Raw genomic sequence first — 26630 nt, forward strand, 5'->3', positions numbered from 1 at the left:
TTATAAGAAGCACCTTTAAGTGACTTTCAACACACTAAGCAAAAATCAAGCTACTAATTTTATAGAAGAAATGATAGTTTCTCACACCTGGTCCAATAGGCAACTGTTTAAATTTTTTTTTAAATATAAGAAATAATTTCCCCCAAACAGACAGTTACCTTTCAAGTGAAATGTCTTTAGCTGAAAAGAGAGTCAACATGATTCTGTTTCTTTTTTACGATTTAGGCTCTTGACTGGATAACTGAAATAACGTGGGTTCTCATGGGGAGCAATTTTCACACATCAGATTAGGTTTTTTTTTCTGGATTAACCCGATAACGTAAATACCTTGATTCTATAGATTTGAAGGAAATTCCTAGCAGGGAGAGACTGGTACCAAATGCATATAGTTCATTCAAACGTCCAATGTAAAAAAATAATAATAATAAGAGGAAGTAAAGAATCGTTTACTCTAGCTGTCTTTTACTTGGCTGTTTCATTTGATTTCACCTGCTGAGGATTTGGTAAAGATGTAGTGGAAGCAACTTTTAACTACCAGGGTCATTATACCAGTGTTTCCCAACCTCGCTGAGCATAGGACTCATCTGGCCTCTTGTTAAAAACACAGATTCCTGAAACTTCCCTGGTGGTCCAGTGGTTAGGACTCTGCGATTCCACAGCAGGGGGCATGGGTTTGGTCCCTGATCAGGGAACTAAGATCCCACATGCCATTCAGCACAGCCAAAACCCAAAAAAATACACAGGTTCCTATGTCCCACCGTGTGTAATTCCAGTGATTAAGTAGGCCTGCAATGGAACCAGGAATGTGCATTTTTCAAAAGTGCCACCCCTCACCCCCAAGAATTTCCTATTTCCTCTGTGCTCTCAACGATAGACATTTAAGGGAGTAAAGTGCAGGAGTACTGGCGTTTGTCCACTGCAAAATAACTTCACTAAAGAAATGTTAGAAAATATAGTTTAGAAGAAAAATACTTATGCATAGGGAAAACATTGTAAGAAAATATATCAAAATATTAAAACATGAACTGTGCTTATGTTTGAGAGGTGAAATTATGGGTATTATTTACAGATTTTCAGACTAAAGACTGCAGAGCACACTAAAAATAGTTCATGGCAGTATTCCCATTTCAGAGATGGAAAAAACAAGCACAAATATTTATGGTTGTTTCAAAACAGGATACCTCAAGAGAATGAGAAGACAAGCCACAGACTGGGAGAAAATATTTGCAAAAGACACGTCTGATAAAGGACTGCTATTCCCCAATATACAAAGAATCCTTAAAGCTCAACAATAAGGAAACGACCTGATTTTAAAAATGAGCCAAAGCTCTTAATAGACACCTCACCAAAGAAGATGTACAGATGGCAGATAAGGACATGAAAAGATGCTCCACATCATATGTCATCAGGGAAATGTAAATTAAAACAAGGAGATACCACTACACACCCATTACAATGGCCAAAATCCGGAACACTGACAACACCAAATGCTGACGAGGATCTCTCATTTACTGCTGATGGGAATATAATATGGTGCAACTAATTTGGAAGACAGTTTGGCAGCTCCTTACAAAACTAAACATACTCTAACGATATGATAGAGCAATCACACTCCTTGGTATTTACCTAGAGGAGTTGAAAACTTACGTCCTCACAAAAAGCTGCACACGAATGTTGATAGCAACTTTATTCACAATTGCCAAGAACTTGGCATACAATAATGCTAATATTCCAGGCAATGGAATATTATTCAGCACTAAAAAGAAATGTGCTATCATCAAACCATGAGAAGACACGGAGGAATCTTAAGCACCTACTACTAAGCGAAAGAAGCCAGTCTGAAAAGGCTACCGACTGTATGATTCCAACTCTATGACGTTTTGGAAAAGGCAAAACTACGGAGACAATAAAAAGGTCAGTGGTTGTCAGGGGTTCTGGTGCGGGGAGGGGAGGATGATTAGGTGGAGCACAGGTGATTTTTAGGGCAGGGAAAATACTGTGTGTGATACCATAATGGTGGGTACATATTATCAACATTTATCCAAACCCATAGAATATACAACATCAACAGTGAACCCTAAAATAAACTACAGACTTTGGGTGGTAATGACGTGTCCGTGTAGGTTCATCTGTTGTAACAAATGCGCCACTCTGGTGGGGATGTTGGTGATGGGGGAGGTTATGCATGGTGGGCATGGGGGTGGAGGTGTATGAGAAATCTCTGTACATTCTGCTCAATTTTGCTGTGAACCTAAAACTGCTCTAAAAAAATTGTCTTAAAAACAACCACCACCAACACAGAAGACCTACATGTATACATGTAAGAACTGCTGATATGTAAGATTCATGAGGAATGACCAGGTGGTACTCTGAGATGGAAAAACTAGATGTCTTTGCTCTACTCTCTAGCTCTTTGTCATGAGGGCTGAGGAGTGTCTTTTGACAAGTTTCACTTCTTGTAACTTTTCAGTAAGTCATGAGGATAAGGAGAGAAACTCAGTAATTTTCCTTTTTTTTTTTAAACACTTTTTTCTGATTATGAAAGTAATTACTGTGCCTTTTGAAAAATTTAGAAATTACGGAAACACAGAATAAAAACAACCTATAATTCACCACCCAGAGATAACCGTTATTAGCATTTTGTGGAAATTAGCTTTTCCAAGTTAATATGTGCTTTTGGTGCACATACTAACTTTAAGACAGAGTTGGAAAGAGATTGTATATCATGTAACTTTCTCTGTCCCATTAATAATAAATAGTAAACATCCCACGTTTATTAATTTAAACATTGAATTTAAATATTTCTTTGCATATTTTTCTATAACATTTGTAATGATTTCATAGGTTTTCAATGAATTGCTGTGTCCAAACCATAAGGATTTAACCAAATCCTTATTGTAATACTATATTAAATCTGTTTTCTGTTTTTTTCCCATATTAAAAATCAGTACACATTACATATAGACCATGGCGTGCAACTTTGATTGTTCCACTAAAATAATTATCTATCCCTAACAGTTTAATTGCTGTGTCAATGGGTATGAACACTTGAAAGCTAAAGCCATTCTAGAATGCAGGCTTAAGGCTTCATTGCAGGCTCTAAAGGGGAACGTCAGTTATACTTGTCATCAAAATAGGTATGACTTATTAAGCACCTACTACATGCCACTTTTTTCAACTTTGCTTACCTTTATTTATTTATTTACTTAATAGATATTTATTGGAATATAATTGCTTCACAATACTGTGTTAGTTTCTGTTGCACAACAAAGCGAATCAGCCATATGCGTACCCATGTCCCCATATCCTCTCCCTCTGAGCCTCCGTCCCAGCCTCCCCATCCCACCCCTCTAGGTCATCGAAAAGCACGGAGCTGATCTCCCTGTGCTATGCTGCTGCTTCCCACCAGCCAACTATTTTGCATTCGGTAGTATATATATGTCGATGCTACTCTCACTTCACCCCAGCTTCACCCTCCCACCCCATGTCATCACCTCCACTCTCTATGTCTACCTCTTTATTCCTGCCCTGCAACTAGGTTCATCAGTACTATTTTTTTCTTTTTTTTTTACGATTGCATAGATATGCATTAGCATACGGTAATTGTTTTTCTCTTTCTGACTTACTTCACTCCGTATGACAGACTCTAGGTCCATCCACCTCACTACAAATAACTCCATTTAATTTCTTTTTATGGCTGAGTAATGCTTCATTGTATATATGTGCCACAATCTTCTTTATCCATTCATCTGTCCATGGACACTTAGGTTGCTTCCGTGTCCTGTCTATTGTAAATAGTGCTGCAGCGAACATTGTGGTGCATGTCTCTTTTTGAATTATGGTTTTCTCAGGGTATATGCCCAGTAGTGGGATTGCTTGGTCATATGGTAGTTCTGTTTTTAGTTTTTTAAAGAACCTCCATACTGTTTTCCATAGTGGTTGTATCAATTTACATTCCCACCAACAGTGTAGGAGGGTTCCCTTTTCACCACACCCTTTCCAGTATTTATTGTTTCTAGCTTTTTTGATAATGGCCATTCCAACCGGTGGGAGGTGATTTTGCATTTCTCTAATAATTAGTGATGTTGAGCATCTTTTCATGTGCCTCTTGGCCATCTGTATGTCTTCCTTGGTGAAATGTCTATTTAGGTCTTCTGCCCATTTTTTAACTGTATTGTTCGTTTTTTTGATATTGAGCTCCATGAGCTTTTTCCATATTTTGGAGATTAATCCTTTGTCTGTTGTTTCATTTGCAAATGTTTTCTCCCATTCTGAGGGTTGTCTTTTTGTCTTTTTTTTTTTGGCCACGTTGGGTCCTCGTTGTTGCACACAGGCTTTTCTTTAGTTATGGCGAGCAGGGGCTACTCTTCGTTGTGGTGCACAGGCTTCTCGTTGCAGTGGCTTTCTCTTTTTGCCAAGCATGGGCTCTAGGCACATGGGCTTCAGTAGTTGTGGCACACAGGCTCAGTAGTTGTGGCTCATGGGCTCTAGAGCATAGGCTCGGTAGTTGTGGTGCACGGACTTAGTTGCTCCGCAGCATGTAGGATCTTCCCAGACCAGGGCTCGAACCTGTGTCCCCTGCATTGGCAGGTGGATTCCTAACCACTGTGCCACCAGGGAAGCCCCTGTTTTTTTGTCTTGTTTGTGGTTTCCTTTGCTGTGCAAAAGCTTTTAAGTTTAATTAAGTCCCATTTGTTTATTTTTATTTTTATTTCTGTTACTCTAGGAGGTGGGTCAAAGAAGATCTTGCTGTGGTTTATGTCAAAGAGTGTTTTTCCTATGTTTTCCTCTAAAAGTTTTATAGTGTCTGGTCTTACATTTAAGTCTTTAATCCATTTTGAATTTATTTTTGTGGATGGTGTTAGGGATTGTTCTAATTTCATTCTTTTACATGTAGCTATCCAGTTTTCCCAGCACCACTTATTGAAGAGGCTGTCTTTTCTCCATTGTACGTTTTTGTCTCCTTTGTCATAAATTAGGTGTCCATATGTGCGTGGGTTTATCTCTGGGCATTCTATCCTGAACCATTGATTTATATTTCTGTTTTTGTGCCAGTACCATACTGTCTTGATTACTGTAGCTTTGTGGTATAGTTTGAAGTCAGGGAGCCTGATTCCTCCAACTCTGTTTTTCTTTCTCAAGATTGCTTTGGCTATTCAGGGTCTTTTGTTTTTCCATACGAATTGTAAGATTTTTTGTTCTAATTCTGTGAAGAATGCCATTGGTAGTTTGATAGGGATTGCACTTATTCTGTAGATTGCTTTGGGTAGTATAGTCATTTTCACAATATTGATTCTTCCAATCCAAGAACATGGTGTATTTCTCCATTTATGTCATCTTTGATTTCTTTCATCAGTGTTTTATAGTTTTCTGAGTACAAGTCCTTCACATCCTTAGGCAGGTTTATTCCTAGGTATTTTATTTTTTATTTTTTGTTGCAATGGTGAATGGGAGTGTTTCCTTAATTTCTCTTTCTGATTTTTCATTGTTGGTGTATGGAATATCTTTTTCCATTCCTTCACCTTCAGTCTGTATATGTCCCTAGGTCAGAAGTGGGTCTCTTGTAGACAGTATATATATGGGTCTTGTTTTTGTATCCATTGAGCCAGTCTGTATCTTTGGTTGGGGCATTTAACCCATTTACATTCAAGGTTATTATTGATATGTATGTTCCTATTACCATTTTCTTAATTGTTTTGGGTTTGTTTTTGTGGGTCTTTTTCTTCTCTTGTGTTTCCTGCTTAGAGAAGTTTCTTTAGCATTTGTTGTAAAGCTAGTTTGTTGGTGCTGAATTCTCTTAGCTTTTGCTTGTCTGAAAAGCTTTTAAGTTCTCCATCAAATCTGAATGAGATCCTTGATGGGTAGAGTAATCTTGGTTGTAGGTTTTTCTCTTTCATCACTTTAAGTATATTCTGCCACTCCCTTCTGGTCTGCAGCGTTTCCACTGAAAAATCAGCTGATAACCTTATGGGGATTCCTTTGTATGTTATTTTTTGTTTTTCCCTTGCTGCTGTTAATATTTTTTCTTTGAATTTAACTTTTGTTAGTTTGATTAATATGTGTCTTGGTGTGTTTTTCCTAGAGTTTATCCTGTATGGGAGTCTCTGTGCTTCTTGGACTTGGGTGACTATTTCCTTTCCCATGTTAGGGAAGTTTTCGACTATAATCTCTTCAGATATTTTCTCAGACCATTTCTTTTTCTCTTCTTCTTCTGGGACCCCTATAATTTGAATGTTCGTAAGTTTAGTGTTGTCCCAGAGGTCTCTGAGATTGTCTTCAATTCTTTTCATTCTTTTTTCTTTATTCTGCTCCTTGGCAGTTATTTCCACCATTTTGTCTTCCACCTCACTCATTCATTCTTCTGTTTCCGTTATTCTATTATTGATTCCTTCCAGTGTATTTTTCATTTCAGTTATTGTGTTGTTCACCTCTGTTTGTTTGTTCTTTAGTTCTTCTAGATCTTTGTTAAACATTTCTTGTATTTTCTCAATCCATGCTTCCATTCTATTTCCGAGATTCTGGATCATCTCTACTATCATCACTCTGAATTCTTTTTCAGGTGGATTTCCTATTTCCCCTTCCTTTATTTGGTCTTGTAGGTTTTTACCTTGCTCCTTCATCTGTGACATATTTTTTGCTGTCTCTCTTTTTTTTTTTTTTTTTTAATGAGTGGGATTGTGTTCCTGTTTTACTGGTTGTTTGACCTGAGGCTTCTAACACTGGAGTTTGTAGGCTATTGGGTGGAGCTGGGTCTTAGTGCTGAGATGAGGAACTCTGTGAGACCTCACTCCAGTGAATATTCCCTGGGGTCTGAGCTTGTCTATTAGTCCAATGGTTCGGAGCTCCCACCGCAGGAGCCTCCGCCTGACCCCGGGCTCGTGAATCAAGATCCCCCAATCTGCATGGGGTGGAAAAAAAAACAAAAAGAGAACAATAACAAAGTAAAAAATAAAATTAGACTAGGAAACTAACAGATACGTTAGAAAGAATGTAAAAATAAAATATAGATGAATCAACAACCAGAAGGTACATCAGTTCCACAATAGTAAAAAAAGAGGAGGGAAAAGAGAAAACAAAACAAACAAACAAAAAAAAATGGGGAAAAGGCCTTGGCTGTGGGGGGCAGGGCCTAAGCAAAGGTGAGGTTTGGGTGGTGGGCGGGGCCTATGCTCAGGACCCACAGGGCTGGAAAAGGCCCTGGGGGTGTGGGGGGTGGGGCTTAGGCTCCAGGAACAGAAGGGGCCCAGGCGAGCCCCCCACCCCTGGTCTCAGAGGGCAGGGGACCTCACCTGGGAGCCCAGCAGGCTTCCTGGGCTCGAGTGGGCTGGTCGATCACCCTCCGTTCCTCTTCCTTTGCTCCCAGAGGGCCCCTCCCACCTGACTCTCTTGATCTCCCCGGCCTCAGGGGTGCCGATCTTGTCTGGCCTCCACTTCTCCTCCCCGCTCGGTCCCCCTACATCCTACCGGTTCACTCTGGGGTTCCTTCCGTCTCCTTGGGGGTCAGAGTCCCCCAGCAGCAGCTGGCAGGTGCCCTAGTTGTGGGGAGACGCTAACTCCGCGTCTTCCCACACCGCCATCTTGACTCCTCCCCTCTACATGCCACTTTTATAACTCTAAATCTTGTGAGTACCCTCTACAGTAAGTATATTAATTCCCATTTTATAAATTAGAAATCTGAGGCTCAGAGAGGTTAAGGTTGAGTGGTGGTACAGAAACAACAGAATTAGGATTGAGACTCAACTCCATCTGGCTCTAGAATTATTCCCTTTCTGCTAACCCAGTAGATACATAGTTTGCTCACGTTAGGGCATACTTAGAACATGTCAATATCTGTGTGGTACACAGAGAGAAACTGGAAGGGATTTAGAGACATCCATATGAGATTTGTGGGGAAAATGCAAAATATTCTTTATATTCTAGAATTATATTAAAATAAAATATACCCTATTAGGTGATATTAAATATTGAATAAAACCCCCAAATATGTTTTTCTATTTGTAAATGAAAGTTTGAACTTGCTTCTGTGAACATAAATTTTTCTTATCAAAGCTGTATTGAGATATAATTCATGTAACATAAAATTTACCCTTTGCAAGTGTACAATTCAGTGGTTTTTAGTATTTTCACAGAACTCTACAACCATCACCTCTAATTCCAGGACATTTTCATCACCCCAGAGAGAAACCCTGTAATCCATTAGTGGTCACTTACCATCCCCTCCCCACCCCTGACCTTGGCAACCAATAATCTACTTGCTGTCTCTATGGCTTTGCCTATACTGGACATTTTATATAAATGAAATCTTACAATATATGGTTTTTTTTTTTTTTTTTTTAATATATGGTTTTTGTGTCTGTTTTCTTTTACTTACCATAGTGTTTTCAAGGTCCATCCATGTTGCAGCATGTATCAGTAAGTCATTCCTTTTTGTGACTGAATAATATTCCATTGAATGGATATGTTACATTTTCTTTATCCATTCATCAGCTGGTGGACATTGGGTTGTTTTCACTTCCTGTCTATTAAGAATAGTGCAGCTATAAACATTCAGGTGCAAGTCTTTTTGTGGACCTATGTTCTTAATGCTCTTGTGTGTATACAAAGGAATGGATATGGTAACTCTATGTATTCCTTTCAGGAAATGACAGACTGTTTTCCAAAGCAGCCACACCATTTCATATTCCCACTTACAATGCAATAAGGGTTGCAATTTCTCCACATCTTGTTATTGTCTTTTGGATTACAGCCATCCTAGTGGTGTGAAGTGGTATCTCATTGTGGTTTTGATTAGTATTTTCCTGATCACTAACGATGATCATCTTTTCCGTGCTTGTTGGCCATTTGTATACCTTCTTTGGTCAAATGTCCATTCTGATCCTTTCCTCATTTTAAAAATTGGATTGTCTTTTTATTATTGAATTATAAGTTTATATATTCTAAATACACATCTCTTCTCAAGTACATATTTCCTTTCATTCTGTAGGTTGCCCTTTCACTTTTTTTTAAAATTTTTATTTATTTATTTATTTTTGGCTGTGTTGGGTCTTCGCCGCTGCGTGTGGGTGTTCTCTAGTTGTGGCGAGCAGGGGCCACTCTTCGTTGCCGTGCGCGGGCCTCTCATTGTGGTGGCTTCCTATTGTGGAGCACGGGCTCTAGGCACACAGGCTTCAGTAGTTGTGGCATGTGGGCTCAGCAGTTGTGGTTCATGGGCTCTAGAGCACAGGCTCAGCAGTTGTGGCACACAGGCCTAGCTGCTCCGTGGCATGTGGGATCCTCCCAGACCAGGGATCGAACCCGTGTCCCCTGCACTGGCAGGTGGATTCTCAACCACTGTGCCACCAGGGAAGCCCCACCTTTTCACTTTTTTGATGGTGTTTTTTAAGGCACAGAAATTTTAAATTTGGATGAAGTCCAATTTTTCTTTTAGCACTTGTGTCTTCAGTAGCATAGCTAAGAAACTACTGCCTTACCTAAGGTCATGAGGATTTACTCCTGTGTTTTCTTTTAAGCCACTGAATTGTCTTGGCACCCTTGTCAAAAATCAGCTGAGCATAAATGTAAGGGATTATTTCTGGATTCTCTATTCCATTCCATTGGTCTGTATGTCTGGTTCTTCTTTTTCTAGTCCCTTCCTACGATCTCCACTAGCACTTCCTTCTAAAAGCATATTCTAAATTTAAAACACTTGACAGACATCAAGAGAAGTTCCCTAACCCCTGGGCCCACCTCCTTGCAGCCAAACTGTGCCCCTGTATCAAAATTCTGAGGATGCCACTAACTAGACTAGGGCATCTCTTGAAGGGCAAAGCTGTGTTTTGTGTATTAGTTTTTCAAATCTAGTACCTTGGCGGTTTGTAGGAACTTAATGGTTAAAGGGTATGTGGGTAAGTGGATGGCTGAGTGAATGAAATAAAAACTTGGTAGCTCAACAGCTGAGTTCAACAGTTTTTGAGACTGTGTCATTGTAAGGTTGAGTACACTGGAGGAATAGATTTTGAGGGAAATATGTAATGAAAAGTTGATTGTTTGATTCACATAAGCTAACATCTTTTAGATAGCTAAGAGACATCTTTTTAGGTGAGTCAAAATCATACATATGCCCCATTTCCTGTAGCTTCAAGTATAGAAAATGCCTCAAGTTATACAAACAAGGTATTAATCCTTTTAAGATAGTGTTAACTAAGATGTAGAATCTGGGATTAAATATATCCACCTAAATAATTTGCCATTTTCTCTCTCCAGGACCATTATACAGAAATCACTATAACCAAAATTTTATTTGTGGTCTTTTATCACATGCGTTCATTCCTTTAAGATCCAAGGACCGATGAGGGCTTCTCGCAGTTCGTAAAGTCCTAATTGGGAATCTTGGTGCTGTGACTACTAACACACTAATTGCAGGCAAGGAAAACATAGCAAACTTAAGAGATAAAAATGTAGGTAGTGCAGAACCTTCAAATATTTAATTAAATGGCAAAAGACTTCTTTGCTAATTAAACCCTAAACACCCATTAACTGAAGTACATAAAGTGTTTCTGGTCTGGTGACAAGACAATATGACTTAGCAATTTCTTTGTACTTGCATTCAAATATTTCTCAAGACTATGAAATAAAATGTAACATTTATTAAACACTTGGACAGTCTTAAATACATTCAAGGCATTTAAAATATTAAATTTTCCATGCTTATTACAGTTCCTAAAAAAAACAAATTAACTAAGATTCAATATTTCTTCAGAACAAAAACGTGGCAAATTTCTTCCACCAGATCTGGTTTTGTCTATTAAATTTCTATGGCATGAAGGATGAATCCAGAAAACCCAGTGTTGACTTCCACTGAAACATAAGCCACATACTCAACCTCTTATCCCACAAAACAATGTAATTTACTGCACAGATTTCCAGTACTCCTCTTGGCCCCTGGATAGGCCATTATTGGCTCCCAGCCCTCGCAGCCATGAGGTAAGGTGCCCCCCAAACTTCTTAAGCCTTGGAAATCTAGCACCATGATTTGAACATTTTCATTACAATTCAGAATTATCTCTAACTCAACTGTGGCCTTCAATTGTCAAAAAACTATCATCCTGCTCAAGAAACTTAAATAAATCTGCTCTTTTCAACATAGAGAACTATGAGAATTTCTATAGAAGGAAACTAGATGCACAGTGGAACAGGAAGGTAAACATCTGCATCGTATTCAACAGGAACTAAGCTACAGGCCAAAGAACCACTGGGTGTTGCAAAATCTTTAGCTGGCTGGAGGATGGGGTTAAAAAAACATACAGCTAACCCCAGAAAACTGTCATGGAGAGCACAGACTATATGATTAGGTAGGTAAGTTTGCCCTCAGCAAAGCAGTAGACTTAAATCTTCATCTTTGAATAAGTGAATAGTTTCTATGGTAAACAAATCAATTACACTAAACCCCTACATTAAATGTAGTATACTCAGTTTTACAAGCCTAAAAGGACACTGGAATGAAAAACAAATTATTTTGTATTTCAGAGGCTTTCATGATTTAAAAAGCTGTCTCGACTCCTTGACTTGCTGGAGAACCATCTGAAGCTTTGATTCCTTTAGTCGTTATGTTCATGAACGGTAATTACCTTTGAAAGCATGCCTCACTTTGGCCTTTCCTATACTACAGTGACTATGTCACTTACTATTAGAGATGTGTACCCCAATTCAAATGCAGCGAAAGGCCGAGTACCTGAAAAGTCACTTACTGCCTCAGGATATTTGACAATGACCCAAAGTTTAAGAGTCTACTCTCCCAAGCTTCCTACCCTAGAGCTGTCACATAAAAGTAAGTCTGTTTAGGGTGAGGAGGAATCTGGAGGAAGATGGAAAGGCTTATGCAAGACAAATATTTTCTTGCCTCCAGCATTCAGGATTCGATCCAGTGCCTCTGTGAATGACTCCATGTTAATTTCCCCCAACAAATGTATGCTAACTCAGTGATCTGCAACCTTGGCTGACCACCATCTGGGTCCTGGAATCGATTATTTTAATTTTGATTCCAAGGCCTTTTCTAAGACCCATCTCAGCATGGGGGCCACGGCTGACCTGCATGCAGTGAGCCCATCAGTGGCCTGCAAACAAGCTTTGGATGTGTTTGCACAGATTACTGTGATGGAGCTGTCATGTGAACAAATGGCTTAAAGCAGATGAGGAAAAGGGTCACATCATAGGCATTCAATAAAACCAACAAGACATGGGATGCCAATTTTATACTGAGAAACAAATGTTAACTTTAATAATAAAAAACACAACCACAGAGAAGCACTGTATTTTCCCTCTACTGCATTAGCAAATACAAAGAAGAGCAATGAAATGAATGGATTTACTTCAAACTACTGGTTCTTACACCCATGAACATGTATCAGAATTACTTGTGGAGGTTTTAAAAACTATTTAAGTCTAGGCCTCACTCAGCGGTTGCAACAGGGGTCAGGACCCAGGTATTTTTTACAAGCTCTTTAGATAGCTCTGATGAGTTTCCTGCTGGTTGAGTTTCTGATTTTAGGTTGACTGGGGTACTTTGGGTTTTTTGGGCCACTGTTTGGGGGTACGGGGAGTTTTTTTCGCAGATTTACTAGCAGTAGTGAAGAACTTGGCCTCTGGCTTTTTACGAGTCTGTCTTGGGTCTTTTTTCCCCAGCGAAGAGGTTCTTTCTTTCTCCAACTCTTCTTTGATTCTTGCCTTCTTCCCTGGGCCTTTACCTGGGGTCTTGGGCTCCGCAGCTGCTGGGGTCTCCAAAGCTGGGGAGGCCTTTCTCTTCTTCCTATGAGGTGTGTTGGGACCAGGACTCTTCTTTGGAGACTTCTTTCCTGCAGCATCTTTTTGTGTCTAAGAAAAAGAAAAAAGTGGGTGGGGTGCGGGACAGACAACTGATGATGTAACTCTAAGAGTTACCGTTCTTAAAATTTAGGGAACCCCTAAGAGGGAAACTGCAGCACGATGAATGAGGAATGGTTTTTTCCTCCTGCCTCAAAAACATTTTGAAAGGCAGCTGTACTCCACTATTAATGACTGTAAAAAGGACCCTGGCACCTCCCTGGCCTAACCATCCTTCCTTACGGCTGGGGCGAAGGACTCCTAGAAGCAGTGGGAGCACAGTGGGCAGACCTGTGACCTAACCCTGACTCTTCTTCACCTCCAGTTGTAAATTCCTCGCATGTGGGTTAGGGCAGGGGGTTCCGAAACAGTGTGTGTGAAAACAACTGGGGTGCCTGTTAGCAAAAGGGGGGACCGTGTTCCACACCGGAAATCCCGGATTTCCCAAGCAGCCCAGATGATGTGGCTGAGGGGCCGAGGACAACATCCCAGCAACGGACTGGGTCCTACGCAGAGAGAGGTTATACAGGCAAATCAACCAACAAAACTTTGCTTTTGAGTTATCATAAAACAGACGGAAATTTTGAAAAACATTGAAAATACAAAAAACTAAACTCCCTAATAACTCTACCACACAATATTAATATTATTCACTGCCTTTTCCCCATGAGTATGTATGTATTTAAAAGCCGAGTATTATGCTCTTTCCCCAACTATTTCATTAGTATTTCCTAAGCACTATAAACTCGTACTAAACGTTATCTTGAATAACTTTATAAAAACTACTGCAAGGGTACATAGCATTTTCTCATTTTTGCTTCTACAGCGAACAATGCTGAAACTTTCATACCTTTCCCCTGATCAAATTTCCTAGATGGGTTCAAAGGGCACGAACACTTCTACACTTTTTTAGGCCTCGCCTTGTGGCTTGTGGGATCTTAGTTCCCTGACCAGGGATCGAACCCGGGCCCCTGGCAGTGAAAGCGTTGAGTCCTAACCACTGGACCGCCAGGGAACACCCAACACTTCTACACTCTTGATGGGTATCACCCACCCAGGAAGCTATGCTTTCCACTCTTTAATTTCCAACACATTATCTGCCAGTCCCATTATAACAAATACAGCTTACTTTTTCTAGAAACAATTATACTGCCTATAGTTAATATACTGATCAACATTAATTTCAAGTATATTAAAAAAAAAACCTCACTAGCAGTTTGGGGACACTGTAAAAGGAATATTTCACTAGCAGAGGAAAATTATAACTCTGTTGAAGACGTTAAGGATTACTGTGAGGAAAGAATACATAATAGGTAAAGTGCAGTAACAGCCCTGGGTTGACCCTAACGGGCTGTGCCGAGGGGTCATGAGTCTCATGCACACATGGTGAGGGCAGCCCTCTAGTCTCTTAGGGACCCATTTCTCCCCTTATTTTCAAGAGGTCTCCCCCCAATAGTTGGATGGATACTATGAGTATGAGCAAAAACATTATCAAAATGGGAATTCCCTGGCGGTCCAGTGGTTAGGAGTCAGCGCTTTCACTGCCATGGGTCTGCGGTCGATCCCTGGTTGGGGAACTAAGATCCCGCAAGCCTCGTGGTGCGGCCAAACAATACGAAAACAAAAAAACATTATCAAAGCACCCCAAAATAAAAAAACTCAGTTCCTTTAAATCACCTCCTCTGAAACCCAAGAAGTCAGATTTCTGTAAGAACCATGCACGGTGGGGTGTGTGAAAGGTTTCAGAGGCAGAATCCAGCACCCAAGTTTCCCTTGGTCAATTTTCTGAAACTAATTATGTGGTGACTGAGGACTCACCTTCAGAAACTGAACGTGCTTTTCAAAACCACAGGCAACGTTTTTTAGAATTATTAATATGGCCGAGTCTCCCTTGATTCCAAGGTACACGAAAGGCTGTGCTGACTGCACATCGCTTCACTATTTACGAGGGGGACAGAGTCAGTCAGGGGTTCTTGGGATTTACCCTAGTAGTTTTCATCCATGACTTCACAATCTCTGGTAGAACAGATTTCTATAAACGATGCCTCCCAGCCGCACAGCACTTCCCGTCCCTCACCAAGTGCCTGCCTGGCACACAGAGCCCCGGAATCCGTCCATGATGGATATTAAATATTAATGAAAATACCTTTACGCTTCTTGCAGCTGGCGTTTCCTTCACTGGTACCAGCAGTGGGATTTCATCTTCAGACTCGTCTTGAGCTTTAGGGGGGGCGCTCACCCCACCAGTCTCCTTCTGGGGTCCAGGGTCCTGGGCTGGAGCACCACCAGTTTTGGGGGCCGGTGCATCTGTAGTCGGGGCTGGTGCAGCCTTTCCAGCCTGTTTCATAAGCTTCTTGTCTCCTTTCTTCTCCTGCTGTCTTTTAAGACGTTCTTTCTTCTTTTGGCTTTTCTTTGCTACCTACGATAAAAAAAACAAGCATAATTTTAATGGGGGACTCTTTTGTTGGTGAATAAATGGCACAGACTTAGCACGTGCAGTCAGGTCATCCATAAGCTCCCTGAAAGGGCCTTGACCTGTACAAGATCCAAGCAGATGAGTCCCATTGCTAGCACTTGAACCCCAACTCTGTTTTGTCACAGAGTCCCAGCCAAAGATGCATTTTATGTGGTAAATTATATTCAAATCTGGGTAGCTGAAGTGTGTAGTCACCAGCTGTGTGGAAGTCAACCTCATTTACAAGTGAGTTACGAATAATCCAGAATTGTGTAGTATGTGATGTGTTGAACTTCCATATATGCAGGTTCCACATCTGCAGATTCAACCAAATGTGAATCAAAAATATTCAAGGGAAAAAAAAATTCCAAAAAGTTCCAAAAAGCGAAACTTAAATTTGCTGCACTCTGACAACTATTTACATAGCACTCACATTGCATTAGGTATAAGTAATCTAAAGATGATTTAAAGGAGGTCCAGTGGTTAAGACTCTGTGCTCCTGGGAGTGCTGGGGGCCCGGGTTCGATCCCTGGTTGGGGAACTAGTTCGATCCCTGGTTGGGGAACTAGATCCGGGATGCCGCAACTAAAGATCCCGCACGAGGCAACAGAGATCCCGCGTGCCGCAATTAAGACCCGGAGCAGCTACATAGCTAGCTAGCTAGCTAAACAGATGGATAGATAAATAAATATTAAGGAAAAAAAAAAAGATGATTTAAAGGACGCCAGAGGATGTGTGTAGTTTATGTGCAAATACTATGCTGGCTTATATAAGGGACTTTAGCACCCACAAATTTTGGCATCCTTGGGGGGGATCCTGGAACTAATCCTCCCATGTATGAGATGGGTGACTGTACATCTCCATGAAGCTGCTACAAAAACGAAATACTCTGATATTTTTTTCCTGCCTGAGTTTGTGGTTGAGAGTTAACACAGTAGCAAGTTTACATAGCTAGAGGTCCATTATCCTTATCACAGAGTACGTTAGATAACATCATAATTATGACAAAATTCCATTTTAACCAGCAATTCCAACATTGTCACAAAGCCTTCAACTGAATCTGACAAACAGCAAAAAATTCAGACTTCTTGTTTCCAGTAACAGCAGTTTATGTTATTTTGGATTATGAAAACAAGTAAAAAGTAGGGTAAAATATTAACAACTTTTTTCATAAAAGCACCGATGAGCTGATTACGCTGTAAGAAACGTTTGCCCTGAGAGTATTTGCAGATCCCTAACTTTTAACAGCCGTTACGACTGGGCACAGGAGGGCAGGGGTGTGAAATGGAGAAATCAAATCCTAATGTCCATACCAGGCAGGGATTCTAAGTAAAAACCTTGTTACAATAAGCTGGGACACCAATGAGTTGGACCCTCAGGGTAGAGATGAACGGGGGGCAGAGCCGTGAAGATCTGTCACTGTGGGTGGATTTGAATCATTCAGGGAACCTCAAGCCTTGAATGTGCTTCTAGGTGGTTCTGGGCTGAGAGTGCCCCAAGGTGCCTGGCTGCCGTAAGTCTAAATCCTCTCGGGAAAGATCTTCATCCCACCCCTCAAGTTAGTTCTACAAATAATTTTCCAAATGGACTATCCATGATACAGTCCACAATAACTAAGTACATAGGAACCAGCAGGTAGAGACAACCCGCTGCATCACCAAGACGCCTAACGGTTTGAATTATCAGACAATAAAGCAACTATGCTTAATGTGTTCCAAGAATTAAGACAAACTGGAAGACTATTTATAGATAACAGGAAACCAAAAAAAGGTAACGATAATTTGAAAAAGAACAAAACACAGGACTTCTAGAAGACAAAAAATTAAAAGACTGAGTCTAAAAACTCAATGGACACATGGATGAACATGGCTGGAGAAAGACCAAATAAACTAGGAGATTGGTCCAGCCAATAGCAAAAAGTTCCATTTTCTCTCATGCAGCTTTCTGCAATATTACCAGCAGCACTGAAAACCTACAAACCAAAACCAAGAGGTATGTCAGCCTCATACGATCTTGAATTTCGCCCATAAATAACCGTGTATCAATACTGCACAGACTCGATTTCGGTTTTCCTCTTCCTCTCAGCTCCTCTTGCCACTGCACAGGCCCCTTCTGAGCCTTTGTTCTCTCTTCCTGGGCTGCGCTTACAGCCTTGATTAAGCCTGCCTGGGATGTGAACTGCTACTCACCTTTTTCTTCTGACTTTGTGTGCGTAGTCCCCTGGCTTCACCACGACTGCTGACAAAAGAAGAAAAGACAGGCAGGGAAACCGATCTCTCAGTCTTCACGTACAAGAGCTTCACGCTCTCCCACTTCTGAAACAGAGAGAAGAGTAACATCATCCGTAGGTGTTTTGTTCCTTTAAACGAACGGCCAGTGGAAGCATCTGCGAGACCATACCTCTGGCAGTTTCTGTGAAAGCCTTTTTGTGACGGCAACAACGTTTTCGACGATGTGCTGAACTTGCATCCCAGTGTGACCGATGCGGATGGTACTGAAATTTAATAAAGCATTATACACAGAGAGCTGAAAAAATAACTTGGTTTTCAAAATAAAGCATAAGCAGGTATGTGAGAAATACAAATACACAATCCTAAAAAAAATTTTTTTTAATGTAAAATCATTGAAATCTTTAGGTTCTAAATTTATTTTAAAGGAACATGATCATCCTTCATGTTCTAGAAATGCCCTCCTCCTGAAATATGCCCTACCATCAAGAGGTAATCGAGGAGCTGGCACCTAACCGTGTAAGGCTGGGAGGGTCAGTGGGGAGGGCCAAAGGGAGTTCTACCTTCATTCTGGAAAACACAGGTCACTGAGTCAGCCCTCAGGCTTTCCTGAGGGCAATTACCCCCAGCAGTGGCTGTTCTGAAAAGAACCACCCCCAGGAGGACTGCTTGCTACCTTTATAGCTCCACTGCCCTGACACAGCGGCCACCTCTAAAACGAACAGTTGCTCGTGTAATAGCGTCTTCTGGCCAAGAGCAAAACCATCCCCTCAGCTGAAGCAGGGGGCTGCCGCAAGCCAACGGGGAAGCCCAGAAGTGCCCACTGCTCAGCCACTGGGTCCGCTGGTCCTGGCAGCCCCCACCCTCCCTACCATGGGAGCTGAAAGGCAGGCTGGCTGTTGGCAGGATGAGTGCAGAATGAGGATGAGACGGGCTGATGCTCCCACCTCCCTCCAGCCAAAGACGGGGCTCTGCCCATTCTGTGTGCCCACTGTCACTGACCTGCAAGTACACCCTGAACCAGGCTTATTCTCCTGTTTTCCTGAACATCTAAAGGTGCCCTGTACAGGGACTTCCCTGGTGGTCCAGTGGTTGAGACTCCATGCTCACAAGGCAGGGGGTGCGGGTTCAATCCCTGGTTGGGGAACTAAGATCCCACATGCTGCATGGCACATCCAAAAAATTACAAAAAAAAAAAAAGGATGCCCATCCAGTACAGTAAAAACCAGCAGACGTGCCTTTTAAAATTTAAGTCAGTTAAAATCAGGTAAAGTTAGAAATTCAGATCCTCAGCTGCGGAAGCCACGTTTCAAGTGCTCAGCAGCCATCTGTGGCTCGTTCTTCCGCATGAGACTACACAGCTATAGACCATCTCCACCACTGTGGAAAGTTCTGGAGGGCAGCACTGTTCTAGAGAATTGAATACTTCTAAAGAATGAATTTTAGTTTTAACAGAAGAGTCTGGTTTCATTAACACTATCTTATTTTAAAAAGTTTATAAAAATCATTATTAAATATAAAATGAAACAGAGGCACACCTTAACGCCTTTTACCTACCTGCAAGAACCACTTTTAGAGATGTTTAAGACAGTTCCCCCTACACAGTCACTGATCTCTCTGGACAAATCCTTGGCCTGAAGGTTTACAGGTACTGGAACTCTGAAACAATACAAAGGCATTTACAGCAGCACATACACACCCATAAATTTCACGCTACTAAAGTCCGGTCATTGCTGAGAAACTTACTTCTTTCTGTTGTAGAAATGTCTCCCAAGGTGTGAGGGTAAGAGCCGCCTGATTCTGGCATCCGTAATGAAGAAGTCGAAACTACCCAAGAGGCGGAGCTTAGCTTCATAGGCTTTATATTCCTTTTTTAAAGTTCGGAGGGGGATAATCTAGAAAATGTAAAAACATGAATCGTATATACAAACAGAAACAGACTCACAGACATAGAAAACAAACTTATGGTTACCAAAGGGAGGGGAGGGACAAATTAGGAGTTTGGGATCAACAGATACAAACTACTGTACATAAAATAGATAAGCAACATGGATTTACTGTATAGCACAGGAAACTATATCCAATATCTTGTAATAACCTATAAGAGAATATAATCTGCAAAATAAACAAACAAAAAACCCTGAATCACTATGCTGTACACCTGAAACTAACAATACTGTAGACCAACTATACTTTGATAAAAAAGAGAGAGAGAAAAAAAGGTATAAAAACAAAAAATTAAGAACCTGAACAACAAGAAGAAGAAATACTGGGGCAATTTATATTTGGATTTTAAAATGCCCTGGAGTCACAGTTTAGTGAACATGTGAGTATCTAAAACAGCACAGGCACAGGGCAAATGAGTCGGGACCCTCACCTAAAGAAACCGCACCAATGACTACAAAAAGGGGGAGGGGTGCCAAGTCAGAGGCAAACCCAGGATGCTCTGGAAGGAGAGAGAAGTGACACAACGGAGCAGCATTCTGTAAAATCTTCCAACATATAATCATTACTGATGCATGTGTTGAGCTTTCAGGTCAACACACCTCAACAGCCCATCCGTCACAGGGAAGAGGGAATACGCCCTCCCTAAAGCCAATGAGAATTAAATTAAAAAGAGAAAATTAAGTTAAAAAGGAATGTATTACTTGTCACTTCAATTGAATCCAATCTTTTAGTTGTCTTGAAAATATTAACCTGCTCCCTACCCGAGAAATGTTTTTTTTCCCCATAACAGATTTTATTGAACACTATAGATCTAAAATACCATATTTAACTGTAATTTATAGAAATTATTTTATATTCTTTTTCCATATTAAATCCTTAAGATCCAGTGTTTGTGTTAAATCTTAATTCTGACTAGCCACGTATCAAGTGCTTAATGCCACGTGTGGCTAGCTGAACCATGATAGACAGCTTAGTATTGGTCAGTTACAGCTATTCATTACCTGAGAAATGGTTTTAACTCCATGCTTGTTCAAAAGCTTCTTATAAAAACGTTCTGTCTGTTCGGGAGTTAAATTAGGTTCATCTTTGGTAAATAAACAGATATCTGCTAAATCTGATCGAATACCATGAGGCAAGGACCTGCAAAATGCATGAGAAGGAACCAAGGAATAAAGCATTATAACTGATAACATGTATGTTTATATCCCACAGAATACATAATAAATTCACTGTCATTTCAATAAACTTCATTCACGCTTTTTAAGCAAATACACTACTGAGAACATTTAAAAATATATCTAGTTTTCAGTGGTACAGAGGAGAGATTTAACATTCAAATACTAAATCACCACAAATATCTGCAGGCCAAAACATCAACTAATATTTGGGATACAATTAAGACTTAAAATATAATCAAAGATACTCAAAATAGTGCACATGTAATTATTATTATTTTACGTGTTGCTATATAGGTACACGTACTACCGTGTGCTAGAATAATCTAGTTTCATCAGGACAGTTCTGATTCAGAACTCTACCTTGCAGAAACCCCTGGGCTCCATAAACATAACTCTCAACACCTGAAACAGAAAACGGAGCAAACCTACAGGGACCAGCAAACATGAATTATGTTGAGTCTCAAAAAGGTTTAGCTCACTTCCTAGGCCTACATGTTCTGAGGAAACACTTCCTTAGTTTAAGAGAGCAATCCACAGTAGCAGGACTTGGCAAACGAGATGGCAAGTGGCAGAAATCACCAAGAGGTGAGCAGTTGGAAAAATACCCGGAGAAAGTAAGGGCTTTCCAGAAGCAAAAACCCGCCTGGGCAGAGGTATGGAATAAAGAATGCACCCAGATACATAAAGCAATAACTAAGGCAATCTGGCTGGGGCAGTTTGTGAGGATGAGTTAAGAGAGAGTCTGAGGGTCAAAAGGGTCTTTCCAATTTGTAATCATTCTTAACCTCTATCCCCCACCTTTATGGGGAAAAGAAAAAGAAACTATCCCACACACTGCTTTCTATAGCACAGCTGGCTTTTTAACACCCAGGGAATGAGAGACTCCACAGAGAGGCAGGGTTACCAGACAGAATATAGGACATCCAGTTAAATTTGAACCATTTTTTAAGTATAATTATGTCCCCAACATTACATGGGACCTACTTATCTAAAAAATTGCTTGTATTTTTATTTGCTGAATCTGACAACTCTGCAGAGAGGGCATCTCTCACCTACAAGTCCTAGCAATATGAATGTGTAATCACCATGGGTTTTTCTTCTCTTAGGAAATCACTGCCAAATTTTCAATTGTCTCTGTATAAAGGAGTGAGTTCAGGACCTCAGGAATTTTAGCTTGCAGCTATCTTGACATGGAAAGATAACAGAGTCTATGAAAATATGGAAGCTGTTTCATTTAGTCTAACCTCTGTCCTCTCAAAAACCAGGTTTTCAGATTCAATAGAACAGCTTAGGTCAAACCGTCCACCAAACATCCAGAAAACTGGTGACATGTCTAGAAAACTTAAGCACATCTGAAATCCTAGAAAATTTAAGAATGTCTGAAGACCTATGGTTTTTGGGGGGCACAATTATTTCAACTCAACGTATCCTGAGTTTGCAAAGTTTCCACCAGAAACTAAGCTGCCGATTGTTAAAGTTCCATGGAATGGCCAAGCAGATAAAAAAAGCAAAGGTAGAAAATCAGAACTTACAATCTGACCCTCAGTTCTTTACTTGGAATTTTCCATAATACCACCATTAAAAAGAAATTTTCATTCTCATTCAGAAGCAATCCATTTGCGTTTTTCCTGGATTTGGAATGTGCCAACAGAGCTTCTACTGCCTTTTTAATCTGCAAGGTGGAGATACACAAATAAATTACATCTCAATCGAATTTAAAACTTGCCCCCGTCCCAGAATTTGTCCCTGATCAATTTCTATTTTAGCAGGTAACCTCCACAACCGTATCCATTAGGATGCTGCAATTTGTAATCAGAGGAATGTAGCCACCTAAGTATTCGCTAATAGCATGGTCTACAGAAACGAGCCTCTTCTATATAGAACACTGAGACAGAGGGAACGTGCTTCCCCTGCCCTGGATGATGAAGGCAGTAATGCCAATAAAAGCGCAATACACCTGCATCTAGCATTTCCTGAGCGCTTATTATGTGCCAGGCTCCCTGGTTACCGCGCTTTAGGTGCATCACCTCCTCTCAGAGCCCATTTTAACTACGAAGTTACTGAGGCTGGTAAAAATCAAGCGACTTGGCCAAAGTCAAAGGCAGGGAAGCACAGCCAGGTGGACCTCACCCCAGGATCCCAAGTTATACCTGCAATCCAACTCAAGATAAGGGACTTCCCTGGTGGTCCAGTGGTTAGGACTCCGCGCTTCCACCGCAGGGGGCACAGGTTCGATCCCTGGTCGGGGAACTAGAATCCCGCAAGCCACGCGGAGCGGCCAAAAAAAAAAAAATCCAACTCAAGAGAGCCAGGCCGCAGGGCTGGAGGAGGCGGGCGCCTACCCGCGAGTACAAAGCAGCGGGCGAGCCGAGGGCACCGCGAACGCGCGACCCTCCCAAAGCTCCGGAGGAGCCCACACCGGCGCGGAGCCCGCATTCCGCACCCGCGCCTCCCAGGGCCACGGCCATCCCGCTTCCGAACGCCCCTCCCCAGAGACCACTCACCTGCTCTTCGTCCAGCTGCTCCAGGCCGACCGGGGTCGCTGGAGTCGAAGCTGAAGTTGCGGCTGAGGTTGACGGTGGGGTAGAAGCCGAGGCCTCCATTTCGCGTTCACCTCGTGGAGACGCGCATCCGGATCCCGGGAGCTGGTTCCGGAAGCGCACGCGCGAAACCAGGCCCGTAGCCGGAAGTCGGGGGGCGGGGACTAGACCGTCGCGTCACTTCCGGGAGCGCGGGGTCGAGTTCCAGGGCGTTGCGGCGTCAGAGTTTGGCGGGCGCGAGCAAACTGAGGTAGGTATTCGCCCCGCCTGTGGTCTGTCACTTCCCAGAGGGATTGCCTCTCTTTCTCTTCTGTTCCCGGTGTCTGCGAGGCGCGGGGAGCAGCCTGGCGACATCTCGTTCTCACTTTTCCACGGAAGAAATCGAGCGCCTGGAGGCGGGAGACGAGGCCTGTCCGCCCACCCGCTGGGGCCACCTGCTGTCAGTGGACCGCCCCCCTCTCCCCAACTTTAGGCTGGCGGCGTGGGGCGTGGGGAGCGCGGAGAGTGCGGCCTCATCACCCACCTGCCGGCTGACCTTGGGCGAACCTAGCCACCGTCCCCGCCACGGCCAGGGTGGCGGGCCCCTCCCCGCTGGCTGGTGAAGATTCCGTGGCCTCGTGCGCGGGAAACACCAGGCGCGTCGTTAAGCGGTGTGGAGCCCGAGCGGTGGGCCGGAGCCAGTCTCCTGAGCTTCGGGGCTTACAGAGGCGGGAGGTAAGAGCAAGTACACGTAAAGGTGCAGGCTGGAAAACGGGAGGACGCCTCCCTTCCTCCCCCTGGCCCCAGAGGTGACCACTGTTACCTGTTTCTCCTGGAACCTTCCAGGGGTGTTGTAGGCATGTTTAGGAAATACTTATACTTCTTTCTCTTTAGCGATGGCTGGGTTTCAATTTTCTTTTCTTTTGTTTTTTAAACACAAGTAGTAGCCTGTACGGCCATTGTTCTGTACGTTGCCGTTTCCTCTTAATATATCTTGGAGGTTGTCCAAGTCAGTACCTAAGGCTGTGCCTCTTTTTTAACAGCCGTATGGCCTTTCACCATGTAGATAAACAAGAGGTAATTTAGGAGCTTTTTGATGGGTATTCAGGATGGTTCTTTGTGCAGTTAGCTACAGAAGATTTTGAGAGATCAAAGAATGGGAGTAGGATGCTTTCCGTGTCAGTTGCTTACAAAGAAATGCTCCTTCCATATTGCCAAAGCTGGAGGAAGGGGTGTTTTGCTGCTGATCTCTAATACTGGCTTTGTTTTTTTTTAAATTTTAATCGGGGTATAGCTGATTTCCAGTGTTATGTCTGGCTTTGTCTTTTTATTTTAATTAATTAATTAATTTATTTATTTTTGGCTGCGTTGGGTCTTCCTTGCAGTGCGCGGGCTTCTCATTGCGGTGGCTTCTCTTGTTGCGGAGCACGGGCTCTAGGCGCGCGGGTGCAGTAGTTGTGGCTCGCGGGCTCTAGAGCACAGGCTCAGTAGCTGTGGCCCACGGGCTTAGTTGCTCTGCGGCATGTGGGATCTTCCCGGACCAGGGCTCGAACCCGTGTCCCCTGCATTGGCAGGCGGATTCTTAACCACTGCGCCACCAGGGAAGTCCTGTCTGGCTTTGTCTTTAACCAGAAACTTGTAGGAGAAGTGTTCTAAACCTTTGGCACCTACTCCCACTTGTCTGTTGTAGAATCTAGTATAAGATGGAATTCGTTTTAGCATGATATTATGAATTGCCACATTAGGCTTCATGTATCTGTGTTTCCTAGTATTCTGAAGAGAGCATCGGGGCTGTCACATGTTGTGTCACCTGAATTCAAGTTTGAGAACCAGACTTTTGGGCCAGGGGAACCGCATGAATTCAGGTGAAAGAGGATGGTGGTGTTAGGAAGTAGTAAGTGACTGGAGTAGGGATGTGCAGAGGGGAGAAATGGGAGATGAGGCTGGAGTGGGGAGGTTAAGGAATTTATTATCAAGCTGAAGGTTTATATTTTGGAGAAATCATACAGATACAAGGTTTTTGAACTGGTATTAGGGAAGAAGAGGAGGTGATGAATTATGCTTTAGGAAAGCTAATATTGCTGTGGTATTGTAGTGGTTAAAAAAAAATGTCATACGCCCACAAATTCTTTGAAACTTAAGTGATGGAGTTTCGTTCCCCTCCCCTTGAGTATGGGCTGGACTTAGTAGACTTGCTTCTAGCAAATAGAATAGAGTGGAAGTGATGGGATGTCACTTTGGAGATTAGATTATAAAAAGAATATAGTTTCGTCCTTAAGTGTTCTTTTCCCCTCCATCTTTCCCCCACCTCTCCCTCCGTCTTTCCTTTGTTTAAAATTACTTGCTCTGGGTGAAGCCAGCTACCAAGTCCTGAGACTACTCAGGCAACCTGCCAGCAAGTGAGCTTGGAAGTGGATCCTCCTCCAGTCAATCCTGCAGACTTTTGAGAGATCCTGAGCCAGAACCATCTAAGCTATGCTGCTTCCAGGTTCCTGACCCACACACATAAACTGTGAGATAATAAATGTTTGTTATTTTAAGCCACTAAATTTGGGCTTGGTAATTTGTTATCCAAAAATAGATAACTAGTGGAAATGTGTAGCCCTCCCATCTTCAGACCCATCAGCTGTGTTGATGTAAAAGTCCTGTTAGGACCTCACACCCAAAACAAGTTCCACCATGAACTCGTTGTCTTCCTCTCAAACCTGCTCTTCGTATGTTTTCTGTCTCAGTTCATGGCACCACACACTCACTGCCTAGTTGCCCAAGCCAGAATATGGGAATCCTCCTTAATTCTTTTCTCCTCATCCTCCAAATATGGTCAATAACAAAGTCTTGTTGTTTATTTCTTTTAAATATTTCTTGCATTCATCCAATCCTTTTTATCCCTTCCAGCTCGTGATGCAAACTATCATTACTTTTTTTCCTAGACTACTGTACCAGCCTCCTAAGTTGTCCTCCTACCTCCAGTTTTGCATATTATAGTCCGTTCTTTGCCCTTAGGTGGGAGTGATCTTTGTAAAGGGCAGATGTGGTCCTATCAAACCTGATCATGCTTAACCAACTTCCTTGCAATATCATTGTCATTAGGATGAAATACAGATTCCTTAATTTGCCTTATACGTATCCGTGTGTGCATTTGTTTTCTGGTGTCCCATCTGGTTTAGAATTTGTCCTGGAAAAAAAGTGTCCCAGTTTGAAAAATAAATTATATGGTCATCCTTAACATATGAGGCACTCTTCATTTGCTGCCTCCCTTATTACCTCCCTGACTTCATACCCTGCCTCTCACCCCTTCAGTCTTTAGATCCTGGTTTCAACCCTGCAGTTCCCACTTGTCTTCATACCTTCTAACATGCTGTAACTTTTTCCTGGAGCACTACCACCTGCAAGGTCGTCCTACCATAATTGGCTCTCCCCTGCTTGAGGATAAGCTCTGAGAGGGCAGGGGAGAGCCAATTAGTGG

The 26630-nt window shown here is 42.1% G+C and overlaps 2 protein-coding genes across 4 annotated transcripts in view; one reads left to right on the forward strand and one right to left on the reverse strand.

Annotated features, from left to right (window-relative positions):
• Positions 1-10610: 10610 nt before the first annotated feature.
• RSL1D1 (ribosomal L1 domain containing 1) lies at positions 10611-23327 on the reverse strand. 2 transcript variants are annotated; one of them, XM_082360198.1, is made up of 9 exons: positions 23150-23327; positions 22178-22317; positions 20469-20607; positions 19267-19415; positions 19078-19179; positions 17693-17786; positions 17482-17607; positions 14984-15256; positions 10611-12849 (listed from the first exon to the last, which is right to left on the reverse strand). In XM_082360198.1, exons 1-9 carry the CDS (start codon positions 23246-23248, stop codon positions 12523-12525), a joined length of 1449 nt encoding a protein of 482 aa, XP_082216324.1. In that variant the 5' UTR covers positions 23249-23327; the 3' UTR covers positions 10611-12522. The 2 variants fall into 2 exon arrangements, with proteins under 2 accessions (XP_082216324.1, XP_082216325.1); XM_082360199.1 differs by lacking the exon at positions 23150-23327 and adding an exon at positions 22796-23093.
• Positions 23328-23441: 114 nt separating this feature from the next.
• Positions 23442-26630, forward strand: part of TNFRSF17 (TNF receptor superfamily member 17) — a 115444-nt gene continuing 112255 nt past the window's right edge. For both annotated transcript variants that reach the window (XM_082360200.1, XM_082360203.1), the window contains exon 1: positions 23442-23899. The gene's annotated coding sequence lies outside the window, so the exon portion shown is untranslated. The remainder of the gene's footprint in view (positions 23900-26630) is intronic.

This window comes from Balaenoptera borealis (assembly GCF_965194805.1).
Source record: "Balaenoptera borealis genome assembly, chromosome: 16".
NCBI classification, from domain to species: domain Eukaryota; kingdom Metazoa; phylum Chordata; class Mammalia; order Artiodactyla; family Balaenopteridae; genus Balaenoptera; species Balaenoptera borealis.

Coding starts and splice junctions, on each gene's coding strand:
- RSL1D1 (XM_082360198.1), bottom strand. CDS start 23,248: ATGGAGGCCTCGGCTTCTACCCCACCGTCAACCTCAGCCGCAACTTCA. Junction 19,416..20,468: donor GAGTTAAAACCATTTCTCAG/GTAATGAATAGC, acceptor TACATTTTCTAG/ATTATCCCCCTCCGAACTTT. Junction 15,257..17,481: donor CACAAAGTCAGAAGAAAAAG/GTGAGTAGCAGT, acceptor TTTTTATCGTAG/GTAGCAAAGAAAAGCCAAAA.